The sequence below is a fragment of the Capra hircus genome, unplaced genomic scaffold, assembly GCF_001704415.2.
Source record: "Capra hircus breed San Clemente unplaced genomic scaffold, ASM170441v1, whole genome shotgun sequence".
Classification (NCBI taxonomy): Eukaryota; Metazoa; Chordata; class Mammalia; order Artiodactyla; family Bovidae; genus Capra; species Capra hircus.
In genome coordinates, this window is record NW_017189896.1 from 125,695 (window position 1) to 151,654 (window position 25,960).

The 25,960-nt window shown below is 55.6% G+C and overlaps 1 protein-coding gene across 4 annotated transcripts in view; it reads right to left on the reverse strand.

Annotated features, from left to right (window-relative positions):
* The window catches only part of SPECC1L (sperm antigen with calponin homology and coiled-coil domains 1 like), an 85,122-nt gene that overhangs the window by 40,972 nt on the left and 18,190 nt on the right, over positions 1 to 25,960 (reverse strand). For 3 of the 4 annotated variants that reach the window (XM_018044910.1, XM_018044907.1, XM_018044909.1), the window contains exons 2-5: positions 20,002 to 20,191; positions 15,997 to 16,150; positions 11,319 to 12,955; positions 10,161 to 10,368 (exon numbers count right to left, since the gene is read on the reverse strand). In XM_018044910.1, coding sequence (XP_017900399.1) covers positions 10,161 to 10,368; positions 11,319 to 12,955; positions 15,997 to 16,150; positions 20,002 to 20,154 — 2,152 coding nt within the window. In that variant the 5' untranslated portion in view covers positions 20,155 to 20,191. The remainder of the gene's footprint in view (positions 1 to 10,160; positions 10,369 to 11,318; positions 12,956 to 15,996; positions 16,151 to 20,001; positions 20,192 to 25,960) is intronic. The other variant, XM_018044908.1, reaches the window with a different exon arrangement.

Genomic DNA, 25,960 nt, shown 5'->3' on the forward strand with positions numbered 1-25,960 from the left:
GGTGCAGTTCCTACCCTTTCAGAGACAGAAAAGAGGATGCTTTCATTGCAAAGGATTAAATTTTAACAGTCTGTCTCCACACAGCTGCTTCAGACCTCACTTCACCTGGAAACTTAGGGGTCAAACGGGCCATCCCGTTTGGCTCAGGGCAAGGTGGGAACACAGGCACGCAGGCAAGTCCAGTACCCCCAGGTGAGGATGACTCTGGAACCAGAGGGAACTGGGCTCTGTCTAACCTACATGTGGATGAAATCGGGGTCTTGGTGATATCAGCAGACACGGTCAAGGAACAAGGACAGAAGCTGTAACATTTCTAGCTTGGAAAACACTAAGGGTCACACACCTTTCCTTTATGCTATGCTTATGTGCAAAAAATATTTTACAGTTAAAACAAGCAAAACAAAAAACTGTGTCTCTCCTCTGCTGAAAACTGCTTTCCCTCCTTCTGGTGGCAGACGGCCTGTCATGTAGGGGGACCCACGTGGGGCGCGTGACCGCAGGTCTCAGCGCCTGACCCTCCGGCGGCGGCACGTGAGCCGCACGGCCGTCTCAGGCTCCCTCCTTCGGCTCCCACCCTCTCCCCGCAGCAGCCTCGGCGTTCACGGCCGAGGGCTCACGGGCCGCAGCTCTCAGGGGACACCCTTACCCTCAGCGCCGCGTGCCCACTGCTGCTGCGCCTCCACTTAAACAGAAGGGCGCTGACGGCCAGTGGACCCCTTCAGGCTGGATGCAGCACTTCAACAGCCTCCAGGGAATTCTATTATTCACGCTCTACAGAAGCACGGAAAGTGACAACAGGCTTTCCCTCCCTGGAAACACGGGCGTCGGCGGTCCAGTCCTCGCTGTGAGGAGGCTGGGCAGTGCCCGTCACGCAGGGCAGCGTGGGGCTCGGCCACCCCGGGGCCTCTGCACACAGCTCCCGCCTCAGAGCCCTGAGTGGGAGGGACGCCGCCACCTGCTGCCTCCACCTCACACGCAGCATCACCGTCTGTCGAAGAACAGAGCTGCGCCGGCCTCCCTCCCTCAGGTTTAGCTCTACAGCACCGTCTTTACTCTCGAGATCGGCGCATCTCTGTTCTCTCTGCCACTGGACCAACCTTGCTCTGAACAATTCTGGGCACCGGCACAGACCCGATCACAACCTTCCCACCAGCAAGACCCAACATCGATGACGAACTGTCAGCTGGGCCTCCGCGCCACTTCCAGCCGCGGGCCTGCCCCGCTGCGGGTGCCGTGAGCAGCGACCTCGCCACGGGACCCCCACGACCCCTGTGGTGTGAAGGGAGCAAAGTCCCCACAAGCTCCCCTGCCCTCCGATGCCAGAAGATGCCCAGTGCTGAGCCGGCTTTGCACCTGGCTGGTGTTGCCAACGGCCGTCAGGCGCCGTTTTCAGAGGCAGGAAGGACCTGGGAACCTGTCAGCTAAAGCTGCACCCCTCAGGGCCAGGGGCGGGGCAGCGGGCAGACAGCCACCAGGCCACAGCTGTACCCCCAAAACAGAGCCCCTGATGCAAGAGGCTGTGTGTGAGTTTAAAGTAAGCCATCCGCCACTTCTGTCTCTTTGGGCCCTGCTGCACAGCACGCAGGGTCTTAGCCCCCCACCCCCGGGCGGGCCCGTGTCCCTGCCTCGGAAGCGTGCAGGGTTAGCCCAATGGACTGCCAGGGAAGTCCCTGATGCTTTTTATTTTACTCGTTTTTGTCCCTCCCCCCAAAATGTGGCTGACTTTTATCCCCGACTCTAAAAGTAAGACACGTTTACAGGGAAAAACATTCCACTGTTTCCACTGCTTTACGAGCTCTCCCCCAGCCAGCAGATGCCGGGCACTTTCATCAGTGAATACGGCCCGCAGCACCAGTCCCGATGGCCACACTCCCACTCCACCAGCTGGGAACATCATGGTTTGTCTCAGCAGCCCCGTCAGCAGCCAGTCAGAGCGGCTCCAGCATTTCTCGCAAACACTGTGAGCGCCTCCAGCTTTTCAGGTGTTACTTGGGGACACACCTGCAGAGGGGGAGGAGGCGCTGAAGTGCCGCCTGAAACCATCAATAGGGCCCACGTCAACCCACGCGCTCCAGAATACAGAACTCTTTCTGAGAAGTCACCAAGTTAGAGCCTTTACGGGACGGAATACACTGAGATCAGTGTTTCTTCAGGACACCACTACGGCTGGCCACAGTCCGAGTGTGATGCTCCAGTAAGACTGCCACGGTCTTCATCACAGAGGCAACGCACCCGGCTCATCCCCTGGCGCGTGCTTTCTTTCATGCACACGTTTCTCTGGCCTGCGCACGCCGACCGGGCGTGCTCACCCCGGCTCGTGAAAGGGCGGCCGTGGCAGGGACGCACCAAGCCCACGGGCTTCTAACTGGACTCAACTGTTGAAAATATAGGTCGTTTCCTGGTCTCTGCTGCTGCTGCTGCTGCTAAGTCGCTTCAGTCGTGTCCGACTCTGTGCAACCCCATAGACAGCAGCCCACCAGGCTCCCCCATCCCTGGCATTCTCCAGGCAAGACTGGAGTGGGTTGCCATTTCCTTCTCCAATGCATGAAAGTGAAAAGTGAAAGTGAAGTTGCTCAGTCGTGTCCGACTCTTCGCCACCCCATGGACTGCAGCCCACCAGGCTCCTCCATCCATGAGATTTTCCAGGCAAGGGTACTGGAGTGGGGTGCCATCACCTTCTCCAAAAAATCCTGGTCTCTAGTAACCTGCGACTCGGGAGCATCCACATCTGTGTGGATAGCTGCAAACTCTTAAGGATGTCTCTGAAGAGCAGATTTCTGCAAGCAGGTTGCTATGGCTCTGTTACACTTGTAAAAATTCTGACCACTACTCCAGAAAGGACCCTTTTCTCCTCTCTTACATGTTAGCTCTCTTAAATTCTTCTCACCCCCATCTTGAGTCTCACTGCTTTTTTCAGAAGTCAAGCATCCTCCTGTATCTTTTTCTGACTTATTCACACGCGTCATTCGGCTAACGGGTTACTCTACTCTTACTGAACCTCTCTACATATTCGATATATATTTCAAATACTCTCCCAATGCTGTTTATTAATAATCCTGGGACTTCACTGAACTGAAAGTTTTAATCATACACAGTCAACACGACTGTCCTCCACGGAGGCTCCCCAGTACCGTGCCTTCCAGGCCGTCTCATCACAGCAGGACACAGCTTTCCTCCTCTTGCCCTGCCCGTTCTCTGGTCTCGAGCCACCCATGCTCACCACGGTCATCGACTTCCAAGCATCGGGATGCCACCCCAGCTGGCCTGAACCTCAGGGATTGCAGAGGGTAGAACGCAGCTGCCAGTGAGCACAGAACAGGGCGACGCAGGCAGCGAATGGCAGGGGTCGTGGCTAAGCTGGGCCTGAGGCCTTGCTGGTGCCACTGTCCTTGATACCAGTCAGCTGTGTTTTGCTCGGCACATTAGCAGCTTTATTTTGGAGGCTCTGTTGAGCTTTCTTTCTGCTATTCTCCTCTAAGCTCTTCTAAGATGTTAAAAGGTGCTTTCCTGGTGGCTCAGCGGTAAGGAATCTGCCTGCCAATGCAGGAAACAGAGGTTCGATCCCTGGATCAGGAAGATCCCCTGGAGAAGAAAATGGCAACCTGCTCTAGCATTCTTGCCTGGGAAATCCCACGGACAGAGGAGCCTGGAGGACTACAGTCTACGGGGTCGCAAAGAGTCGGAGTTGACTAAACAAGAAGGCATTAAAACATCTAGTGAGTCCTGGCTGGTCTTTCTTACTTACAAAGAATGGTTCGCATCAGAGACTCCTGCACGCTTCTGGGCGGAACACCGGCTAAAGGCAGGCTCTGCTGATGACAGGAGCCGCTGGTGGGGGTGGGGAGACACACTCTGGACCAGCAAGAGGGAAAAGGCGGTTTCTGCGGAGGCGGCAGGGGTGCACGCGCCCGTTTCACTGCAGGGCCCAGCTGCCTTGCCCTGTGTGGTCTCCTTTCAAGGCGGCACAGCAGCCTGCAGTTCCCCAGGCACAGTACGAAGGGCGTGGTGCTGGGGGCGCCTGGGCCCATATTCCCACATTCCTTAGACAGAGACGAGCCCAGGAGCAGCGTCCGGCCAACAGCAGAGCCGGCGCCCAACAGAGGAGGGGGTGTAAGGACCCCCAGTGCCTTATGCCTCGGCCTGAGCCCACAGGGAGGACCGCTGCCCTCAGCCCCAGGGCACGGTGGGGACGTCACTACTGAGAGGTGCAAAGTTCTCTAGGCCACAGCCCTCTCTATTCCCGCTGATGCCCACGGCCAAGTCCATCGGCTTTACAGAAAGTCTTCCAGAGACTGCTCAGAACTCTTGGCCTGCGGACAGGATCCTTCCCGATGTCTCTCTGCTCTACTGTTCAGAGTATTCTCACATCTCTCCTGCCGTGTCCCTGGGACTGTGGGAGGGAAAGGGGGTGTATGTGGCCTCAGGCCATCGTCCTGAGCTGGAAGTCTTCAAGAGCATTTACAGGGAGAGCTGCTGCTCAGACCTTCCCGGCTCAGATGTGGCGTCCCGGTGCGGCGAGGAAACCGCAGGCCAGGCCAGCCCGGCACGCCCTCCAGGTCTACACGGCGCTGAGCTCTCCGGGGGGCCGTGTGGACCCCTGACCACACACACACCGCGGTGTCCCACAGACACCAAGGATGCCCTGCTCGTTGTTTCCAGCCGTCTTTCTCCCTAATGTCTACGGATTGACGTTCAAGGTCAGTGGCTCTTCCACATCTCTGAGTTGCAGTTTAGATGACTCCGTAACTTTCTGTATTTGCTGTCTAATGCTTCATTTCCAGAAGACCTACTAGCTTCCATTTTAGCAGTTTTTACTTCTCTGGAGATTTGCTGTTTGTTCATCACGACGAGTACGCTTTCCTCCAGGTCCTGAGTACATTCATAAAAGCTGTTTTGAAATCCTGTCTATTAAAAAGTCAGAACCACGCTGGGGTAAATGACCAGTGGCTACTAATGGGTGCCGGATTGCTTTGGAGGGGGTGGTGATTAAAAAGGTTCTAAAAGTGACTATGGGGATGCTTTCATTCCGCAGGAAAACCCCTCATTTCCCAGTTAGCAGTATTCTCTTTCATGGACTCCCCTAAATCAAGTGCTGACTTAGCACACATCCCAAATGCTAGAATTCTTGAAGAAAAAACTAACTCCTATCAGATTATGTAGCTATAACAATAAATTACAGGAAATGTGTCTGGATCCTGGATCTGATCAAACAATTATAAAGGGCACTCTAGGGTCAGCTAGGGAAACCTGCGCACGGGGTATTCGACGATGCTAAGAACTTATGCCTAGCTTTGCTAACTGTGATACTGCATTGTGGTTACAAGGAGAACGTGCTGAAATACTCCAGAGGTCAGTGTCCACAGCTTACTGCCAACTGGTCCAGCTAAACACACACTCAGAAGGCAAATGCTACGCGATGCTACCGACTGCCGCATCCAGGCAGAGGTGCTAACCGCCACACAACTCCCCAGGCGCTTCTGGACATTCCAGCTTTTATTTCAAAAACCTGGACATGTGCACACTGCTATATTTACAATGGATAACCAACAAGGGCCTCCTGTGCGGCGCAGGGGGCTCTGCGCCGTGCTGCACGGGGGTCCGCACGGCTGGGATGGGACACATGCGCACGGGTGGCCAAGACCCTGCTGTCCGCCTGGGACCCTCACAACGTTGCTGATCAGCCGTCGTCTCTGTGCTCAAGCTCAGTCGCGTCCGCCTGCCTGCGACGCCGTGGACTGCAGCCCACCAGGCTCTTCGTCCGTGGGATTTCCCAGGCAAGAATACCGAAGCAGGCTGCCATCCCCTATTCCACTGGATCTTCCTGACCCAGGGATCGAACCTGTGCCTCCTGCACTGAAGGCGGATTCTTTACCCGCTGTGCCATCAGGGAAGCCCACTAATCAGCTATCAGTTCAGTTCAGTTGCTCAGTCATGTCCCACTCTTTGCAACCCCATGGACTGCAGCACGCCAGGCTTCCTGTCCATCACTAACTCCCGGAGCTTGCTCAAACTCACGTCCATTGAGCAGTGATGCCCTCCAGCCATCTCCTCCTCTGTCGTCCCCTTCTCCTCCTGCCTTCAATCCTTCCCAGCATCAGGGTGTTTTCCATGAGTCAGTTATTCGAATCAGGTGGCCAAAGTACTGGAGCTTTAGTTTCAGCATCAGTCCTTCCAGTGACTATTGGGTTGATTTTTCCTTTAGGATTCACTAGTTGGATCTCCTTGCAGTCCAAGGGACTCTCAAGAGTCTTCTCCAACACCACAGTTCAAAAGCATCAATTCTTCAGCACTCAGTTTTCTTTATAGTCTAACTCTCACATCCATACATGACTACTGGAAAAATCACAGCCTTGACCAGACAGACCTCTGTCAGCAAAGTAATGTCTCTGCTTTTTAATATGCTGTCTAGGTTGGTCATACCTTTCCTCCCAAGGAGCAAGGGTCTTTTAATTTCATGGCTGCAATCACCATCTGCAGTGATTTTGGAGCCCAAGAAAATAAAGCCTGTTAATGTTTCCATAATTGGCAATACCCAAATACAAAATAAAACATTTTTTAAAAATTGGGGAGAGAAACTACATGGCTAAAAAGATTTTATTAAGGATTTTCAGCCATTTTATAATTAAAATTCGTGCCCTGTTTATGTAATTTTTATTTTGGCATTGATATGGAAAATTTTGTCCCTGGAAACCTCTTACATTTTTCTAGCTATCACCCCAATTACCACAAGGTGTCACTCTTTCCACATTCAAAGCAAAAGGTTTGCAAGGGAAAACGGCCATTATCTGTACTAAAAGAAGACACTGAGCTCCCAAGTCAATCTCAAACTTTAGAACCATCTGTATTTAGGAGGCAAAACGCAGCGACTCTCTCAGCTCAGACAGCGAAATGCAAACTGGACGCAGATGGTGAGCTAGAAGTTTCCTAAAGCTTCAGATGAGAAGGTGCATCACTATGTCTCTCAGGAACACATTCCCACAAGCCACTTCAGCATCCTCACACTGTGGAATAGATAGCCCTGAGGTCGTCCTACAAAGGCCGGGTCAACCAGCCAGAGCTCAGAATCGCCACCAGACACCTGGAGGGCTGACGCAAACAACCCCCCTCTCCGGGGAGTAGGTCAACCCCTGCACCCACGGCACAGGCGCTCCAGCTCCATGCTGCATCTGCCTGTCGGTCCACAAAGAAGCATGACCCGAAATTTCAACAGCTCTAGCCAAGGCTGGAAAAGGTCCGCTTTCATTCCAATCCCAAAGAAAGGCCAAAGAATGTTCAAACTGCCACACGGCTGCGGTCATTTCACATGCTAGCAAGGTAATGCTCAAAATCCTTCAAGCTAGTCTTCATTAGCACTTGAACCAAGAACTGTCAGATGTACAAGGGGATTTACAAGCTGTACAGACATACAAGAGGGACCAGAGATCAAACTGCTAAATCCGGTGGGTCACAGACAAAATCTACTTCTGCTTCACTGACTAAACTAAAGCCTTTGACTGCGGATCACAACAAACTGTAGAAAATTCTTAAAGAGACGGGAATTCCAGACCACCTTACCTGCCTCCTGAGAAACCTGTATGCAGGTCAAGAGGCAACAGTTAGAACCAGACATGGAACAACGACCGGACTGGTTCAAAACGGGGAAAGGACCACGTCGTCCAGGCTGTGTACGCGTCACCCTGCTTATTTAAGTTCTACGCAGAATACATCACGTGAAATGCCGGGCTGGATGAAGCACAAGCTGGAATCAAGATTGCTGGGAGAAATTTCCATAAACTCAGACGTGGCAGATGACACCACCCTTATGGCAGAAAGCGAAGAGCTAAAGATAAAGAGCCTTTTGATGAAGGTGAAAGAGGAAAGCGAAAAAGCTGACCTAGAACGCAACATTCAAAAAAACTAAGATCGTGGCATCTGGTCCCATCACTTCACGGCTAACAGATGAAGAAAGAAGTGAAGCCATGACGGATGCATGGCAGGCTTTATCTCCTTGGGCTCCCAGACGGCTGCGGACGGTGACTGCAGCCATGAAATTGAAAGATGCTTGCCCCTCGGGTGAAAAGCTAGACAGCGTATTAAAAACCAGAGATGTCACTTTGCCCACAAACGTCCATCTAGCCAAAGCTATGGTTTTTCCAGTGGTCATGTATGGATGTGAGAGCTGGACCACAAAGAAGGCTGAACACGAAAGAATTAATGCTCTGAACTGTGGTGCTGGAGAAGACTCTTGCGAGTCCCTTGGACAGCAAGGAGGTCCAACCAGTGAATTCTGAAGGAGATCAGCCCTGAATAGTCACTGGAAGGACTGAAGCTGAAGCTCCAATATTTTGGCCACCTGATGCGAACAGCCAACTTATTGGTAAAGACCCTGATGTTGGGAAAGTCTGAGGGCAGGAGGAGAAGGGGGCGACAGAGGATGAGATGGTTGGATGGCATCACTGACTCAATGGACATGAGTTTTGGCAAACTCTGGGAGATGGTGAAGGACAAGGCAGCCTGGCACGCTGCAGTCCATGGGGTCACAAAGAGTCAGACATGAATGGGCGACTGGAAAGCCTCCAAGGCATCCAGAAAGGCTATCTCCATCCTCCCCATCCCCACCAGGCCATCCTTAGCAGGCTTACAACTTAAAATTTGTTGATATTCAGAGAATCCAGGTAAAGAGTATGTAAGAACTTTTAAAACGTTATCATTTGGAAATAACTTGAAAGTTACAAAAAGATATGAGAAGTAACACAAGGCCCAGGTCCCGAGCACCCATGTCCCTGTTGCTCAGCCTTGCCTCCCTAACGGTGCACCGTGTTCCATCTTCTGCCGTCTCCGCTCCCTGCCCGTCTGCCTGTGTCCATCTTTCCTTCTTAAGGACACACGCCGCGTCCCTCACCCCGGCATAAGGCAGTGTGTGGTCCCTACCAGCACTCAGACCCCGTGGGCTGTCCACCTCATGCGTTTACACCGACGTCTGTCCCCACAGCCTGAGGGCAGCCCGGGGCCCAGCAGGCAAGGGAGCAGGGGCTGGCCCGTCCCAAGTCCTGCAGCCTGGGACTCCCCCTCAGCCTCGGCCCTTCATGACACCGGCATCTTTGGGGACACAACACCACTCAGGCCTTCCGGTACAGCATTCCTCATTTCTGTCTTTAGTGTCTCTTTGTGACTAGACGAAGCTGCGTCTCAGCCAGAACGTGGCCTGGCCGCATCCGCGTGCCTGTCAGTGTTGCCCAGCTGCTCCGCGGCACATCTGTTTCCTCACTCGCAGCGGAACACAGTCTGCTAGAAGACCAGGCAAATCTCCATTCTTCACCACATTTTCCACACAGAAATGCTTGCACTGTTTTTGCAAATTTTTTTATAAGTCTGAAATAATTACAAAATAGTTTTAAAAAATCTTTTTAAAAAGCAAGCAGAGCAACTCAAAATCCAAATTCCAAATCTACCTGACGATATCTTCACGGAAAGGAGGAAAATTAAGCAGATAAACAAAAACCTGTGCTGTAGGCCTGAAGATCAAGTTTTTGGTCTCATTACACTTGAAACCACGAGACATTGATGATAAATGGCTTTTCCTAAGATCTAGAAAGTTAACAGCCTCATTAACATCTCACTGAAATGACTTTTCATAGTTAAGCAGTTTTAAAGAGATGCTTCTGTTTAACAGTCCTTCAGGAACAAAACAGCAGCCGGGAGACGGGTGGTGCCATGAAGCTCCAGCCCACACACATCTGCCCGGCCACAGCTCTGCTACCCCAGAGCCCTGCCCAGGCGGAGACCCCCACCTGTCCGTCCTGAGCATGCACAGTCCCCACAGGTGGGCGGGCCTCACTTACTCTCTTAAGTTGGAGACGGGCCTGCACTGTCCCCCGGGTGGGGCCTCACTTACGGGTGGGGGGCCTCATTCTCTAATTCGGAGATGGGCGTGCACTGTCCCCCGGGCAGGGCCTCACTTATGGGTGGGGGGCCTCACTCTCTAATTCGAAGACGGGTGTGCACTGTTCCCCTGGCGGGGGGCCTCACTCTCTAATTCGGAGACGGGCGTGCACTGTCCCCCAGGCGGGGGGCCTCACTCTCTAATTCGGAGACGGGCGTGCACCGTCCCCCGGGCAGGGGGCCTCACTCTCTAAGTTGGAGACGGGCCTGCACTGTCCCCCGGGCAGGGCCTCACTTACTCTCTAAGTCGGAGATGATGAGGTTGTCGTGAAGCTTCACCGCCCGGTGCTGCTCTACTTCGTCCTCCAGCTCAAAGATCGTCTCCTTCATGTCACTCCTCTCCGTCTCTTTCTCTTCCAGCTCTGACCGTAGTTTCTCTAAGGTCAGGTTCAGATCTTCTATCTGCTTCTTAGCTTCCTCCTGGAAGGCTCGGTATTCGTCCTCTACCTGTGTGGAATCGATGGTGCAGATCAGGACAGTGAGTGCTGTTCTGAGCTAAGTCCCAGGACAGAGGCACAGGCCGCCTGGGCTGGGAGCGAAGTGGGCACCGCTCTGCCAGAGTGAGGAGGGCCGTGTGACCGCTGTGGGCGTCCAGTGACTCGGACGTCACACAACACGCGTCAGCACGGCGCGCTGCCGCACCACTGAACTCGCGCTGACATCACACTGAGCCTCGCTACAGTACTTACGAAGAGGTTTCCGAAGTTTTCCCTTCTCCAAAGTTTGGACTGAAGGCATGCATCTCATCAATGATTAACATGCTTTCCCACAAAAATGATGTCTGCTTTCTGACAGTTTCCATATCAAATTAAAACCAGAAACCGAAATTCTCAAATACTGTCCAGCTGTCAGTTCATGGGGGCCCCAACACGTACGAGCCAACAAATACATCTCCTAAACTGTATCTATGAAAGTCATCCTTAAAAAATTAAGATTTACATTATTAAGAACAGACTCTCATACAGATTGCACAGCAGCTTAACCCAAACTCCTAGACCTCTACCTGAAAAAGCACACCACAGAAGGAGAAGAGGAGGCAGACGCTGCTGGCCCCACAGACTGGAATGCTGGCTCTCCGCTTCTCTTGCGTCCACCTGCAGCCGCGAGGGCGCTGTGGCCCGGCCTGACGTGCTCCCCGGGGCACACCCAAAGCTGGGGCAACTGCTGTCAGGCGTGACTCTATCCTCGGCCTCCCACAGGCAGGGCCACAGGCAAAGAGTGAGAGTGGAAGCGTCGTCACAAGACGCTTTCCACTCCCTCCCCAGACCAGCAGCTTAGAAAAAGGTCCCCTCAGGAGAAGCTAGCGGCACGCCAGCGGGCTGCCGGCTCTCGGGCAGCGTGCGTGCACCACAGCCGCTCTGCACGGCCCCAGGGCCCTCTGTCTACTGAAGCGGTACCTTTGCGATGGCGTCCTGCAGCCGGCTGGCGTCATTCCGGCTGCGGGCCAGGTCTTCCTGCAGACTGCTGGCCAGAGCCTCTGCTTTCTCCTTGTCCAGCCTGACACTCTCCAGGAGGTCCTGAATGTCCGACTTGTCTCCAGAGTTATGGATAGAGTACAGCTCCGCCACTTTCTGCTTCTCATTCTCCAGCTGGGCCTTCAGGCGATTCATCTCGATCTGGTCACTGGCCAGGGTGGCTTTGAGCTCCTCCAGCGTGGCAGCCAAGGCCGCCTTGCCCTTCTGCTCGGACTCGACGGCCCGCTCCATGTGGTGGCTGCGCTCCTTGAGCGCCCCGATCAGCTCCTGAGCCTCCTTGTTGTCCTGCTCGGCCATCTTCAGGGTGTTGCTTAGGTGCTGCTGGACGCCAAGGAGCTGCTCCCGTTCAAAACGGCTGTTCTCAGCGAGGTCCACGTAGCGCTGCTCCAGCTCCATGTAGCGGCCGCTCTTCACGTCCTCGTCGACGCCGTAGGGAACGTGGTGCTCGTCCAGGAGGGAGCGGAGGTACTCGATCTGCCGGCTGAAGAGCTCCAGCTTGTCGCTCTGCTGGCACAGGGACTCCATCAGGATCACCTTCTCCTCGCCGAGCCGCTCGTTCTCGCTGTTCAGCTCCTGGGTGATCTGCTGCAGGTCGGCCAGCTCCTGCAGGGTGGCCTGCAGCTCCTCGCTCGTGCTGTGCTGGTTCTCCTCCATCTGGTGTATCCGCTCCGTCAGGCACGCGACAGACACTTCGCTGGCGTTCCCGCTGCTCCCCTTCCGAGAGCGCTCGACACTCGGGAGGCCTTCTGACTCCGAGGACGAGGGTGCGTCCAGGGCGTCGTCGCTGGACGTGAGGGGCTGGTACACCTCACTGCACTCGCTGTCCAGGTTGTCCAGGGAGTTGCTGTGCTGATGGTCCATGAGCGTGTTTTCATCCTGGCTCAGCAGATCCTCCACCGAGCCAGGGGCCGAGCCCTCCACCGAGGAGGTCAGCGTCCCCCCGCCGTCGCTCTGGTTACCAGGGGTGATCTCTGGGCTCAGGGACTGATAGCCAAACAGCTTCTCGGAGTGGTCCAGCCTCTGCTCCAGGGAGAAGCCCAGCGCGTTCAGCCGGTCCTTCAGCATCCGGTTCTCGCTCTTCAGCTGGCTGAGCTCCTCGCGGATGGCCGTGTTCTGCTCCTGCAGCTGCAGCAAGGTGGACGCCACGCCAGTCGCCTGGTGCGCGACGCTGCCTTCCTTGTCCTCGGATTTCTCGGCGCCCTCGGTGAGGGGGTCCTCGCTGATGCCCAGCTGAGCACGCATGTCCCGGAGCTCGCTCCGCAGATGTAAAATCTCCACGTCCTTGGTTTTGGCCAAGGTGAGAAGATCCTTCACTCTGGCCTCCAGAGCAGCTTTGTCACTGATCTGATTGTCCGACTTGGACTTGCTCATGCGGACGTCGCCTTCTGCAGCCGTGCGGCTGCGTGAGCGTTTGGCCGACGCCACGTCATTAGCCCCCTGACCTGCAGAAGGTAGTTTTTTGCTCTGGTTTAGTCGGGTACGTTCACGTAATCTTTCTCTAGTAGAACCGGACTCTTTATTACCTGTGGAAGTGCTGCGCTTGGTTGACGAACTCGTGCCTACAAGATTAAGACAAAGAGTTTAAAGCAGAACATCAGCAAGAGGCAGGCACCCAGTTAAGCCCCACGGGGACGAGCAATGGTCTCAGGGCCTGCACAGAGACTGTCACACTGGCCCTGCCTGAGAGTCTGGTCACTGTCAAGTTCAGCTCCCTGCAAACAGGAAGGGCAACCACGCTTTACTTACCAGTGGAAAAAGACGTCGCGCACTGAGCTGCGTGCTGTCAGGGGCAAGTTTATGGGGTGCGGATCGTATCTCAATACACATGGCCCTGAACCCTAAGCCACGGATTTCAACAGGTGGCCGGAGCCCAGTGTCCGGGGGAGGCTATGGAAGGTGCCTCGAAGGACAGCCGGTCACACAGCCAGCTACCTGCAGAAGCAGGAGGTGAGGGAAGACCGTGGGTGACCAGGAGGGAGAGGCAGCCTCTGGACAAACAAAAACCTAAGCCGCCCACAACACACACAGTAACTATGATCAAAGAAAATGCAAGAAACATTATCATCGTCCTGTTTTACAGATGAAGAAGCCCAAAAAGAGATGATACATAATCTGCCAATGTCCCACAGGTAATATATGGACGAGCCAAGACTCAAACGCAGGCAGGCCGTGCGGCAGAACCTGCAACTTCCCAGGACCCGCTCGGCCTTCAGCGGTGTTAGCGACACGGCGCTGCCGCCAAGGCCTGGCGACACTTTCATCAAACAAGCCACAGTGTCACCACCTGCTAAAGCTACACCTGTGCAAGCAACTGACAGGGCCGTGTATTGAACATAAAAAGAACGTGTTCGTCCACAAATACGTAAAGAGACCATCAGACTCTTTTATACTTTGAAAAATACGTCACAGACCTGACCAATAACTATTCTTAATGAGCCAACTGGTTCTTCACATGTCAACACCAGGCTAACCAGGGAGTGGAGGGCGGAAGCTCTGCCCGACGGGGGACGCTGTGGGAAGCCCCTGCTTCTGCTGCGGCTCGGGGGAGTGCAGGCAGGGGGTGCTGGTGGCCTCGGCAGACGGGGACGAGGTGGTGGACGCGGCATCACATGCAGGAAGGAAAATTAAGGCCACGTGGCAGGTGGGGCGGGAGAGGAAGGTTTCCACAGGCCCTGAGCGCCAGCAAGAATCCAGGGAGTCGCAGCAGCAATGCTAAGTGAATCTTCCTGAGCAGGGAAGAGACTCAGACGAGCACTGTGGTGGAGAGCAAGCAGTGGGCGCCTCGGGAAGCATCAGGAGGAGGAACAGCAGCAGGAGAGGCGTGGGCAGACAGAGCAGCAACGCGGAGGGAGGCCACGCTCGCGGAGAAGAGCCCGCTCTCCGCAAGAGCAGACGGGGAAAGGAATCTGCGCTACGTTCACAGGCAGAGGAGGAGCGACTGCAGGGGGGGCTGGGACGCGGAGAGACGGGGCAAAGGGCCTGCGGGGTGGCCACTGAAGGCCACCTGCAGCGGCAGGAGGCGGGCCGGCAGGGACGTGCGCGTCTGCACACAGGGACACTCTAAGGCCAGGGAGGGAGGGGGTAGGAGGGGTCAGAGTACCGGGCCTCCTTTTCGGTACACAAGCCGGAGCGGTAAATGTGGTGCCGCCGGGCCCCAGGGCAGAGACCTATGGTCCACGGTGCTCCATCACCAGCTCTGAGGCTTGGCACGGAACGGGCGCCCAGGAAGCATTCGCCGAGCGAATGGGTGTGTGGCCTGGGCGGGGCTCTCAAGATGCTGAGCTGAGAGCCTCTAAGGGACACCTCTGAGGATGGCCTCGCCCTCCGGGGCTGCGGTGAGGAATAGACGGAGTCACACCTGTAGAGCCAAGTAAGGACGTCCACGTTCCCTCCTGGCGACCGTGCCGCTGCGGTCAGCATGGGCCGGGTCTGAGTGTAAGGAAGAGGCCGCACAGGGTCAAGGCGGGGGGGCAGCTGGCACGCCCAGCCGAGGAGGAAGTCCAGGACACAAGGAGGGGACAAGAGCCTGGACGACGGGAGCAGGAGGGGCCTGCTCTGGCTCCTGCCCATCTGCTTTCACACACGTACTACAAACACAGTGGCCTAAGATACTGCAAGTTTCCAAGTGTTTCCTTTCAGTGTAAGAAGCGACATGTGAAAGCGTTCCTCTCTGGGCTACAGAATGAGAGCTTAGAAAAGAGAGAAACTGCTGCTAATGAGGGAAGAAAGAACGGCAGGACTGGGATGAATGGATCTAGGCACTGACTATCAGAGGCCGCTAACGTCAGGCAGCGGGAGACAGCCACACCATGGGCAGACGGACAGACAGCGGTCCTGCATGAAGGAGCAGGTGAGAGGAGCGGAGGAGCCTAAATCTGCCCATCAAGGCTCTAAGTCCAGGGGCTCTGACAGCGAGCAGAGAGAACTCAGAAACACGGCCACGGGCAGCACAGGAGCGCGGTCCCAAAGTCCAGACCGCCAGAGGGAATTCGCGGGGGCGCAGTGCGAGGACTCGGTGTTCTCACCACTCGGGCCTGGGTTCCATCCCTGGTGAGGGAACGGAGGTCCTGCAAGCCACATGACGTGGCCAAAGAGGAGGAGATAAAGTCTAGAAACTCTACAGGTCGGACAGCCCGTTTCTACAAAGACTGCACTGCGAGGAAAAAAAGGGGCGGGGTGGACTCACAGATTTACAGATGAAGACTTAAAGAGACACCAGCAATCACTCTACGCGGACCTTCAGCGAGTCCTGGTAAACCCTAAGCCAACCGAAGAAGTGCATGTAGGCAACATCTATGAGACAGGCGGAGATTTAAATATTTACTGAATAGCCAACGGTTTGGAACATGGTCATTTTAAGGCCTGATAAGGGCATTGTGAATGTATTTTTAAAAGCGCACTCATCCTTCAGAGATAATCAGATATGTGTGGATGACACCTGGAACTGAAGGTGGGCGTCAAGGAGCTGAGCACTGCCCTCAAGCGACAGGGAGACGGGCGTGTGGAGATGGAGCGCCAGACAGCTGTGCAGAGGTCAGGCGCTCCCCGGCCGGCGGCAGTCCCTGCAGGCCGCCGCGGCGCGGGCCCGCCCAGCGCGCACCTGTGCTGGTCCTGGGCCTGGTCTCTGCAGCGCTCGTGGCGGGCGCGGGCGCGGGCGGCGCGGCGGTGGAGCAGGCGTTCTTCTTCCCTTTGCCGCCACTGGTCACAGTCACCCCTCCAGCCATCCCAGCTAAGAGGTCATCACTGCTCTTGGTCTAGAAGCAACGAGAGATTAAAAACAAGCTGGTTAGGTAGAGCAACATTAAACAACATTCTGACCCTAACCAAAGCCCTTGACTTTCAGGCTGAGCCCACGGCCTCTGCAAAGACCTCCTGGCAGCCACCAGGCAGCGCATGCCTGGGCGCTGCAGAAACGGAACCTTCTCGCTGGCTCATAAACAGCTGCAACTCCTTTCTAAAAATATGAAAATCACAATGGACTCAAAGATGTCACAGGAGCCCGCCGTATGCCCCCTCGTGCCAGATTCAGTGAGGGGTGAGAAGCAGCGAGGACACCCTGCTTGCCACCCCTCGCCTCGGCTGTGGCTCATCAAGCAGGAGCAGCGGAGTCAGCGCGCCACCTGGCAGTTTCTAGAGAGGCAGCAGTGAGTGAGGAAGAGCCCCCTGCTCTGAAGTGATCCAGTGATGGAGCCAACATCTAACAGAAGTTTCTCGGAAGGTTATTTTTTAAACATTTATCTACTTTTTTTTTTTTGGTAGCCTAAGCCAAAATTGAAAGAAGGGGATTTTTTTAAAAGCCCACATAACATACAAATAAAACACTAGAGACTTTATGGTCACAGTGAGGGTTAAATGACCATTCTACTAGAGAAAGACCATTTGATTTATTTATGTTTTATGAAGATGACTGAAAAACATGTGAGCTTTTTAAAAAGGAAACAAGTACTCTAGATAACCAGGTTGGGCATAAATTTATTACTTAAGAAGAAAAAGTGAAGAAACCTGATTTTACTTCTCTTAGAAACGAGAGAGAACACGGAGGAGCTGAAGATCTACAGGAGGGGGAAAAAAAAACAAAAACCATGTGCTTTTAAATCAAAGAACCAGGGATTCCCTGGTGGCTCAGTGGTAAAGAATCCACCTGCCAGTGTAGGAGATGAGGGATGATCCCTGATCTGGGAAGATCTCACGTACCCTGGAGCAACTAAGCCCGTGCTCTGGAGCCCAGGAGCCACGCTGCTGAGCCCACGCGCTGCAGCTGCTGAAGCTGGTGTGGAGCCCGCGCTCCGCGACAAGACGGGCCACCACAGCAGGGAGCTCACGCACCGCCACCAGAGAGCCCGAACCACAGCCAGAAATAAACCCAATCACTCTTTGAATAAACAAAGATCCAGAAGTTTTGCCACTAAGGTGAACTGGTCCTTCCCTGCATCTTACTAGATCTAACCACAAACAACAGCTGAAATAAGAAGCAACGAGACGCAAAAACTTGGGGACGTCCTGGCAGTCCAGTGGATAGGAACCGGCGCTTCCCATGCTGGGGCTGGGCTCAATCCTTGTTTGCAGCCAAAAAGCAGAAGAAAGAAACAGGACTTCCCTGGGCATGGGCTCCATCTCTGGTCTGGGAAGAGCCCAGGCCACGAAGGAGCTGGAGCCCTCACGTCAAAACTCCTGCTGGCCGTGCCCTCGGGAGCCCGCAGCCCGCGCCTGCGGAAGCCGCGCTGCAGCTGCTGGAGCCGGGGGGCCTAGAGCCCGCAATCCACGAGAGAAGCCTGCGCACCGCAACTCGGGAGGGCCCTCACTCGCTGCAGCTAGCGCAAGCTTGCACACAGCAATGAAGACCCAGGGCAGCAAAAAAGGAATACCGTGTTTCTTAAAAAAGAAGAGAGGCACATCTCCACACCCCACAACTGCAAGAACAGGGCCACATGTTCTGTGAGTGCTGGGCAGCGAGAGATCCCGTGCGGGTGTCCACGGAGCGGGTGTGTGCACACAGCACCTGAGTGACTGAAGGGCGAACACCTCATTCCTGGGGTTAGTCATCAAAGCTGAGCAGTGACAGGCATGGACTCGGGCTGCGGGGAGCGGCCACACATGGGGGAGCACAGTGAAACACGCAGCAAAGGTCAATGGCACTCAGGCCCGTGGGCTCTCCAAGCCCTCCTGCTTTTTCCAGCTCTTCCATTTTCACTACTTTCTTCTTTCCTTCTTACGTTTTCACGCCAACCTCTATTCAACGACCCTTTCTTCTTCTTGAGTGAAGGCACCTGCTGCAGTAAGAGAGCCGGGGGGCTTCCGCAGGTGTGGGCTGCTGGCTCCCGAGGGCCCGCAGTAAGAGAAAGCGCACGCAAACAGCATCGCCTCCCGCGCGCCCCCCCCAGTGTGCGCGCGCGCGCGCACACACACACACACGACTACTTAGGAGCCAGCCAGGTGAGCGGGGCCCAGGCCACAGACACTGGCACACAGGCGCACAGCGAGGACACGGCCCTCTCCCCCTGACGATGGGGAAGCACTCGCTACTCACTGCTCAAGACCGGGCGCTATCGCTGGGGCCCGCGCCTCTCGAGACCTGACACGCTCAGGGCGCGCTCCGGAGTGAACCGCAGAGACGCCGCCTGCCAGCGAGGAGGAGGCAGCCCGGCCGGCCGCGTGCACGCCCCGTGCCAACGCTTCAACCTGCTCCTCCAGCCCCGAAAGTCAAGGTCATCCAGCTACACAGTACTCGAACAAGGACAGCCCAGCAACCGAGTGGCCGGCAGAAAACCCCGGCTCTCCTATAGGAGAGGCAGCTCTGCCGCAGAGGAAATGGCTCAGCGTGCTGATTCAGACTGGAGAAGCAGGGCAAAGGTCGACTCCGGGTATCGCCCCAGGGTCACAGGGTGACACCCAGCCCTCAGCAGGGCCGCAGCGAGGAGAAACCTCGGGGCATCTCCCAGTCCCTGCGATGAGTCTGTCTTCAGGTTCGACAACCTTGGGAGAGAAAAACTAGCACCTCCTGTGAGATCTTCTACACATACGAGGAAGCCCCTCATCAGCTGTCCCTGCGCGGCGCTTCTTAAAACAGTTAAGTCGCAGTCCGTGAAGCCGAGTGGACAGAGGCTTCTGGACAGACTGTCTCGGGCGCCGCTGGTTTCTCCCCGTCAGACAAGCAGCAGCGCGCTCCACGCTTCCTGCAGAGGCACAGCCTGCACCCCGAGACAAGCAAGTGAAGGACAGGCACGGCAACTTCCGGCCTGAGGAGGACTGGAGAAGGCCACGGGGCTCTGCCCACTGAGCCAAGCACCAGACCAGCCTCCCGAAACACCGGGAGCACCACGCGGAGGCTGCCGCCGCCAGGGACGAGCCGTGGGCCGAGGACGCTTCCCGGGCTGAGCCGTAGAAGCCCTGCTGCCGTCGCTCACAAAGGCCCGGCCCTGAGCCAGGCCCCGCGCCCCGCTGCACCCTGACCACAGCCAAAGGGCGCACAAGGCCAGCCTGGCCGGCCTGCCCCCAAAGCTGGGCTCGAGCACCTCACTCCCCACGACTGACAGGAAACAAACCAGCCTCCAAAGGAAGGGGCGTAACGAGAACACCAGCCACGCTCTAACTACACGAACACCTCCCGGCTCTACATGGGATTAAGGCTGATCAGCACAGCCTTCGCGGCGGTGTAATGAAGGGAGGGGCGGGAAGAACCCGTGCGGGGTTCGGGAACGTCCAACCGGCCAGAGCGTGTACGCGTGCGCACCCCATCAAGCCTCCTCAGGCAGAAGCAGCATCTCCCTCCCGGAAGGGGCGCACTCCGCTCTCCAGCTCGCCCAGACGGCCGACCGTTTCTCGGCACTCGAGCTGTTTCTGCAGGTGACTCGCCTCCACGCCGCGCTCCATGGGCTCCCGGAAGGGGGCCCTGCCCCGAGGCACAGCGCCCTGCTCACAGGCGAGCTGCCGCCTGGCGTCGCTGCTAACGACGGGCCCAACGCCAGTGAAGCCCGCCACACCGCGAGCCCCTTCACACCGTTCACAGCAGAGGCCGAATCGACACGGCGTTTGTGGGGGAGGCCAGGCCTCACAGGGAGACACGCTCCTCCTACACCCGCCGATCACAAACACGTCACACAAATACCTTCAACAACGCTGCTGCGGCCCCAGGCTTCACGGGCCTGCTGCCCGCAGAGGCGGAGCAGCTGCTCTCGGGCCTGGCTTTGTCCGCTGCCTGCGCTCTGCTTGTCCCCGACACCTTAGGTGCTGAGCCGGCGCTCCTGCCTGCTCTCTTCATTCTCGGCTGCCTCTTCGTGACGCATTCACAGGCGAATCTGTGGAGAGAAACAGCGTTACACCGAGAACAAGACTGCAAGCGAGCGCTTCAGAAATTTGTTTTAGAAGGACCTTACCAAGAAATAGAAACGTCTGAAAGCTAGACGCCACTACCAGAACGCACTTCCTTCTTGAGTCCTACTGATCAGCAGTTACTCTGTGCATTCCAGCTCTCTCAGCACAAAGAAGACCCCAGGCCTCTAACAGAAGCACCACCACTGCGCACCTGCAGAGAAGCCACGACCGTCCTGGCAGTGAGAATGAACCGGGTCACAGGTCTCCACAGTGATCGCGCTCTCCAAATCACCCAGCACAGTCCTAGGTTCAACTATGGGCTGTGGCATTCCACGAAAACCAGCAGAGCAGCCCAGAAACTCCAACATCAGGATCCAAATATGCTTCCCAGCACATCTCTTTCATCAAGAGGAAGCTCCAAAATGCCTTATCAGAACGTAAGACTCAACGTTTCATTCAGAAAGTAAGGGCATTCGATACACCTGTAAGAACCGTGACGGGAAACCTTCCACCTAATTGGAACAGACTGGATTTCACAGCTTAGAGGACCTGGGGTAACAGAGAGCACACAGAACTGTGGCCAGACAACCGCCCAGAGTCTCGCTATTAGCAGAGCCGGAGAGCAGTCTCTGCAGTGAGACCGCGTCTGGAAAGACACGTTGGCCGGGTCTGGGTAAAGAAAGTGACAGGACGGACAGCAGCGGAAGCCTGCCGCGAGCGTGAGGGCCTTTACACACAGCGACGCTGAGCACGAAAGAGAGGCTGGTCTGTTTTGGGAAGGTTTCTACACACTATTAAAACTAAAGGGACACTTACAGACTAACCTTTTGGAAGAGAAAAGCTTCCTTCCAACAGCCTCAACGACCACCTCACCCAGACTACGCTCAGACGCTCCAGATTCATCCTGCCCGGCCTGACACAAACTGTACCGACTGGCCTGGCGGCAGGAACAGCGAGACAGAAGGAAGGGGCCCCGCTCCACCTCTCCTCGGTAAGGCCTCAGAGCAAACAGAACGCTGTGACTAACACCACACACCACAAGCAAAGCAAGGTGAGACCTCTGGCTCCTCTCCAGCCGTCCCCCAGCTTCTCGGTTATTCCTTCCAGAAAATGCCGCACTTGGGGATCAGATCACCGCCTGCTTGCTCTCGAGCTTGTGGCCTTCTTCTTCGGCACCCCATGAGCACTCGGCCCAAGGCCGACGCTCCCTCAAGTTCAGATCCACCAGCTGCTGGATCCAGGCTCCCAGAAGACACCGAAAGTGACCCAGACAGACGCCTCCCGGGACACACACAGCACGGCTATGTGGACCCTGCCAGCCAGCGACTCCACTCTTCCCCCTGTACGAGCACAGAACTGGGCTGGACCCATCACTAAGTGGACTTTGCAGAAAAATCAAGACCCCAAGCTCCTCTCCCTCAGCCTCTCACTTTCCTTCTCTCACCTTCTCCTTCTAAGCCTCTCGTCAGTGGTTCCCCGAAGCTTCTCTGCTCCAAATTCCAGGGCAGCCCTCCTTCCCACACCACTCAGCCCCACTCCCCCTCTCTAAACTTTTCCCTGGTCTGCACAACCCAGGGGAACTTACTGCAACGATGAAGCTGTCCTGTGCCCACCTGTGCTGGGCACGGATGGCTCCTGGGCACCGAAACCCACCTAGGCCGACTGCCGCTGCCTCTGCCCAGAGGTTCAGCCAAGTGAGCAGCCGCTCCCCACTCACGAGGGTGGCCACGAGCGAGGAGAGCGCTGCCGACATGCTGGCGAGGCTGTGGCGTGACTGGAGCCTCGCAGGCTGCGGGCAGAGACACACTGCCTGGCGGCTCCTCGAGGGCTGAACGCAGGCCCGGCAACTCTACTTCTGGACGCGCACCCAAGAGAAAGGAAAGCGTTTGTCCACACAAAACCTTAGGTACACACGTCCATGGGAATATTATGCATGATGGTCAAAAAAACAGGAAAACACCCGGACAACCTCAAAAATGGCCAACTGAACCAGGACAGAATTCTTTGCTAGCATTTAAATAACTCTTTACTTATTAACATGTGTTTGTTACTTACTGGACACACATAATCATACAGTTCTCTGCTTACATGCTTTCTGCATACCAGATAACTTTTTGTTTCAATTTTAAACGTCCATTAATTGACAATGGATAAACAGAATGTAACAGCTTCCCAGGTGGCTCAGTGGTAAAGAATCCACCTGGAGAGGTGGGTTCGATCCCTGGGTCGGGAAGATCCCCTGGAGTAGAAAACAGCAACCCGCTCCAGGATTCTTGCCTGAGGAATCCCATGGACAGAGGAGCCAGGTGGGCCACAGCCCACGGGGCCGCAAAGAGTCACACACGACTGAGACACACACACACTCACAAACGTGGTCTATCCAGCCAATGAACTATTTACTCCTTGGGTATAACTGGCACGACATGGATGAGCCTTGAAAACACTGTGCCAGATGAAAGCAGCCAGGTCCCAGTGAACATGGACTCTGTGACTCCCATTTACACAAATTCCCCAAAAAAACCCAACCCAGAGGCAGAAAGCCGTGCCGAGGTGCCCAGGGGAAGGAGACAGGACTAACTGCTCACGGGTATAGGTTTCTCTTCAGGATGAAACATTCTAAATGTGCCTGTGACGGTGGTAACCCTGTGACTATACTAAAAACCACTGAATTTTTATCTTTTTTTGGCCGCACTGTGAGGCTTCCGGGATCTCAGTTCCCCAGCTTAGGGCTTGACCTCGGGCCCTCGGCAGTGAAAGCAGGCAGCTCTAAATGCTGAATCGCCAGATGATTCCCAAACTTTACATTTTAGTGGGTGAGCTGTGTGGCACGTGAATTGCTTCTGAATAATGCTACTCTTTAGGGAGACTGATGGCATCAAACCAGAACCTCTGGACAGCAGACCCCGATGCCACGCAGTGCCTGGCAAGATAAAGAGGAGGACTGCGCTGTGTAGGAGTCTGAGAGACCAGCACAGCAGCAGCTCTCAGGGCTGAGACGCGGACAGACTGGCCCGGGGGACTGGCAACGTGGGGTCTGGGCACGCTGCTGGGCCCGCGGTTCTCCCCGCCGGACCCGGGTGCCCTCTCTCTACCAGATACGTAAGCACACCTTTACTGCTGAAATGAAGTCCAGAGACAACCTACTCATTACACGCATTCTTTCTAAAAACATCTACACAATGTGCCAACACTGTGAAAACGATTTATGGTAAAACACACCTGAATTTCGACACATAACTGTTCAAGCAAGAGTATACTGGGGACTAACCAGTCAGACACCCACAGCTCTGAGCTGCATCGCTATGACAGGCACCACAGTCCTGACCTGGGCCCAAGCCCTGCGCCTCAGGCGCACGCTGCCCCCCACGCGCGCTGCCCCCCACGCGCGCTCTCGGCAGTGTCATTTTCTGAAGGGGAGCCACACTTGTGGGACATGGCTAACCTGTCAACTTAAGCTGCGGGGCGCCGGACATTTTGCCGAACAGTATTCTGGGTGTAAGGGCATTTCTGATTGAGACCAATAACTGAATTCACTGGGTGGGGGAAGCTTACTGCTCTCCTTAACGTCTGTGGGCCTTACCCAACCAAGCCAAGACTTGAACAGAACAAAAAGGCTGGAGTCTGACGGAACTCCCCCTCACTGGCGAGAGCTGGGAAGCGGGTGGCTTCTGCCACCAACTCTCGGGGGGGCCCAGCCTGCCAACTGCAGGCCTTGGGACGGCTCAGCCCCCATCACTGCGGAAGCCAGCCCCTTTGAGCAAGGCTGCTCCCGTCCTGATGGTTCTCTCTCTGGCTGCTAAGTCATGTCCAGCTCTTGCGGCCGCACGCAAAGCGGAGCCCGACAGGGAGTCCGTGGGATTCTCCAAGCAAGAAAGCTGCAGTGGGTTGCCACTGCCTTCTCCACCTCTCTCCGGAGAACCCTAACATACTTCAGAAAGCTGAGAACAGAACAATTTCCCCTCGGTGTCTACAGTAATTGCAATCTTGGAAAATTCCACATGGACCAAAAAAGTATACTTTAAAAAAGCTTTCTTGGTGCAGCAAGGTTTTAGACTCAGTCATAAGTTTGTTTGTTTCTATCCACATAAACAATTTAGCAAGGTGCTCCCAAGCCTCTCAGGTCTCAGGAGGAGTTCTTATGCTGCAGAACTGCCACTTCGCTGCGCCTAGAATTCCAGGGACCCCACCGGGGAAATGCAGCAGTGTCCACCAACTGCTGAGACAGGCCAGGAAAAAAAACCAGCTACAACTTTCTAAAATGACCCCTATTAAGGGCAAGCGTCCTCCAAAGCAGGGTGACCAGGGACCCTGGCCGCCTGCACCAGGCTGAGGGGCAGGGACTGCTCACCGGAAGCCTGGGTCTGGCAGGGTCTAGGGGAGCAGCGAAGCGGCCTCGAGGCCCGCACACACGCGGCACCCCGCACACACGCGGCACGCGCACACACACGCAGCACCCCGCACACACGCAGCACCCACATAGACACACGCGGCACCCCCGCACACACGCGGCACGCACACACACACAGCATCCACATAGACACACGCGGCACCCCGCCAGGGCTCAAGAGCCGCACACAGACAAGGCGCCTCCCCCAACAGGGCGACACCAGCTCCAACCCAGCGAAGTCAAGTGTGCGGGAATAAAAAGCAACTCTCCTCACAGAGCAGGATGGATGCTGGGCCTCTGCATGTGCTCAGGACAAGCTCAAATAGCAGTCATCCACAAGGCGTGTCACTTGCCTTTCTCAAGTACTGTTTCTTAAAATAGTAAACATTTCTTAAAAATAAAAATATCAGAATATATGCTCTGCCCACGCAACAGGGGAAGACGCCGACGCCCAGAGCCCCCGAGGGCAGGCGCCTCGCCCAGCACAGTCCCTGAGGCCCAGGCGGAGTGGACGGGGCGGCTCCCCGGCCAGCCACTCTTCAGCAACAGCAGTCCCCGTCCAAGCCCTCACCCAGACGGCCTCCAAGGCAACCACACACAGTGCCTCCTCGGGAACACGCGGCTTTTATCCTAGCAAAGAGTTTGCGAGAGATGAATAAGACGCAACATCCTGAAACTACACCCTCGGTCCGCCCCTTCCAGACTGTCTACTCATCCTAGGGGTCAGTGCTGGTACTCTTGACCCATCTTTTTCATTTTGAAGGCATAATTATGTCACAGCTGTAACTGTGAACACCTGAGCCACGACCCTATTAATCTGTAGAGACCTGTGACTGTTTCATTTTAAAGAACTCTTTGCTAGGCAAGGGCAGAGAGACAACTGCTCCCATTTATAGAAATGCGCCCGCGCTCAGCCTGGGTGGCCAGACCTCTCACCAGGATGTTCCTGGACAGGACTGACCGCTCCAGGAGCCCGGCCTAAAGCTAATTACACATCCCCAGCGACACAGGAAGTGGGCGTGCCCTCTACAGGTACCAGGAATCACCGAGGGAAAACAAAGGGCCGCCCCGCCTTCCACACGTAGCACATCAAACACTGCAAGCAAGTCGAACCGCGGCTCTTAAAAATGCAAAGGTCCCTGGAGGCCACGCACCGGAAACCCCACAGGGCCCGCCCTGCCCGAGCGCGGACGTGCTGACCACTGAGTCAGGAGGCGAGGCACTGCTCCTCAACAGGCACTGAGCTTGCATTTTGTGCCAAGACGAGCCACACACGAGTTCTCTGCCAAGTGTCGAGGTCCAGGCGCGGGCTGGAAAAGACTTTCCAGATCTAAGACACGATGAGAGGGAAATAGAGTTTATCAGA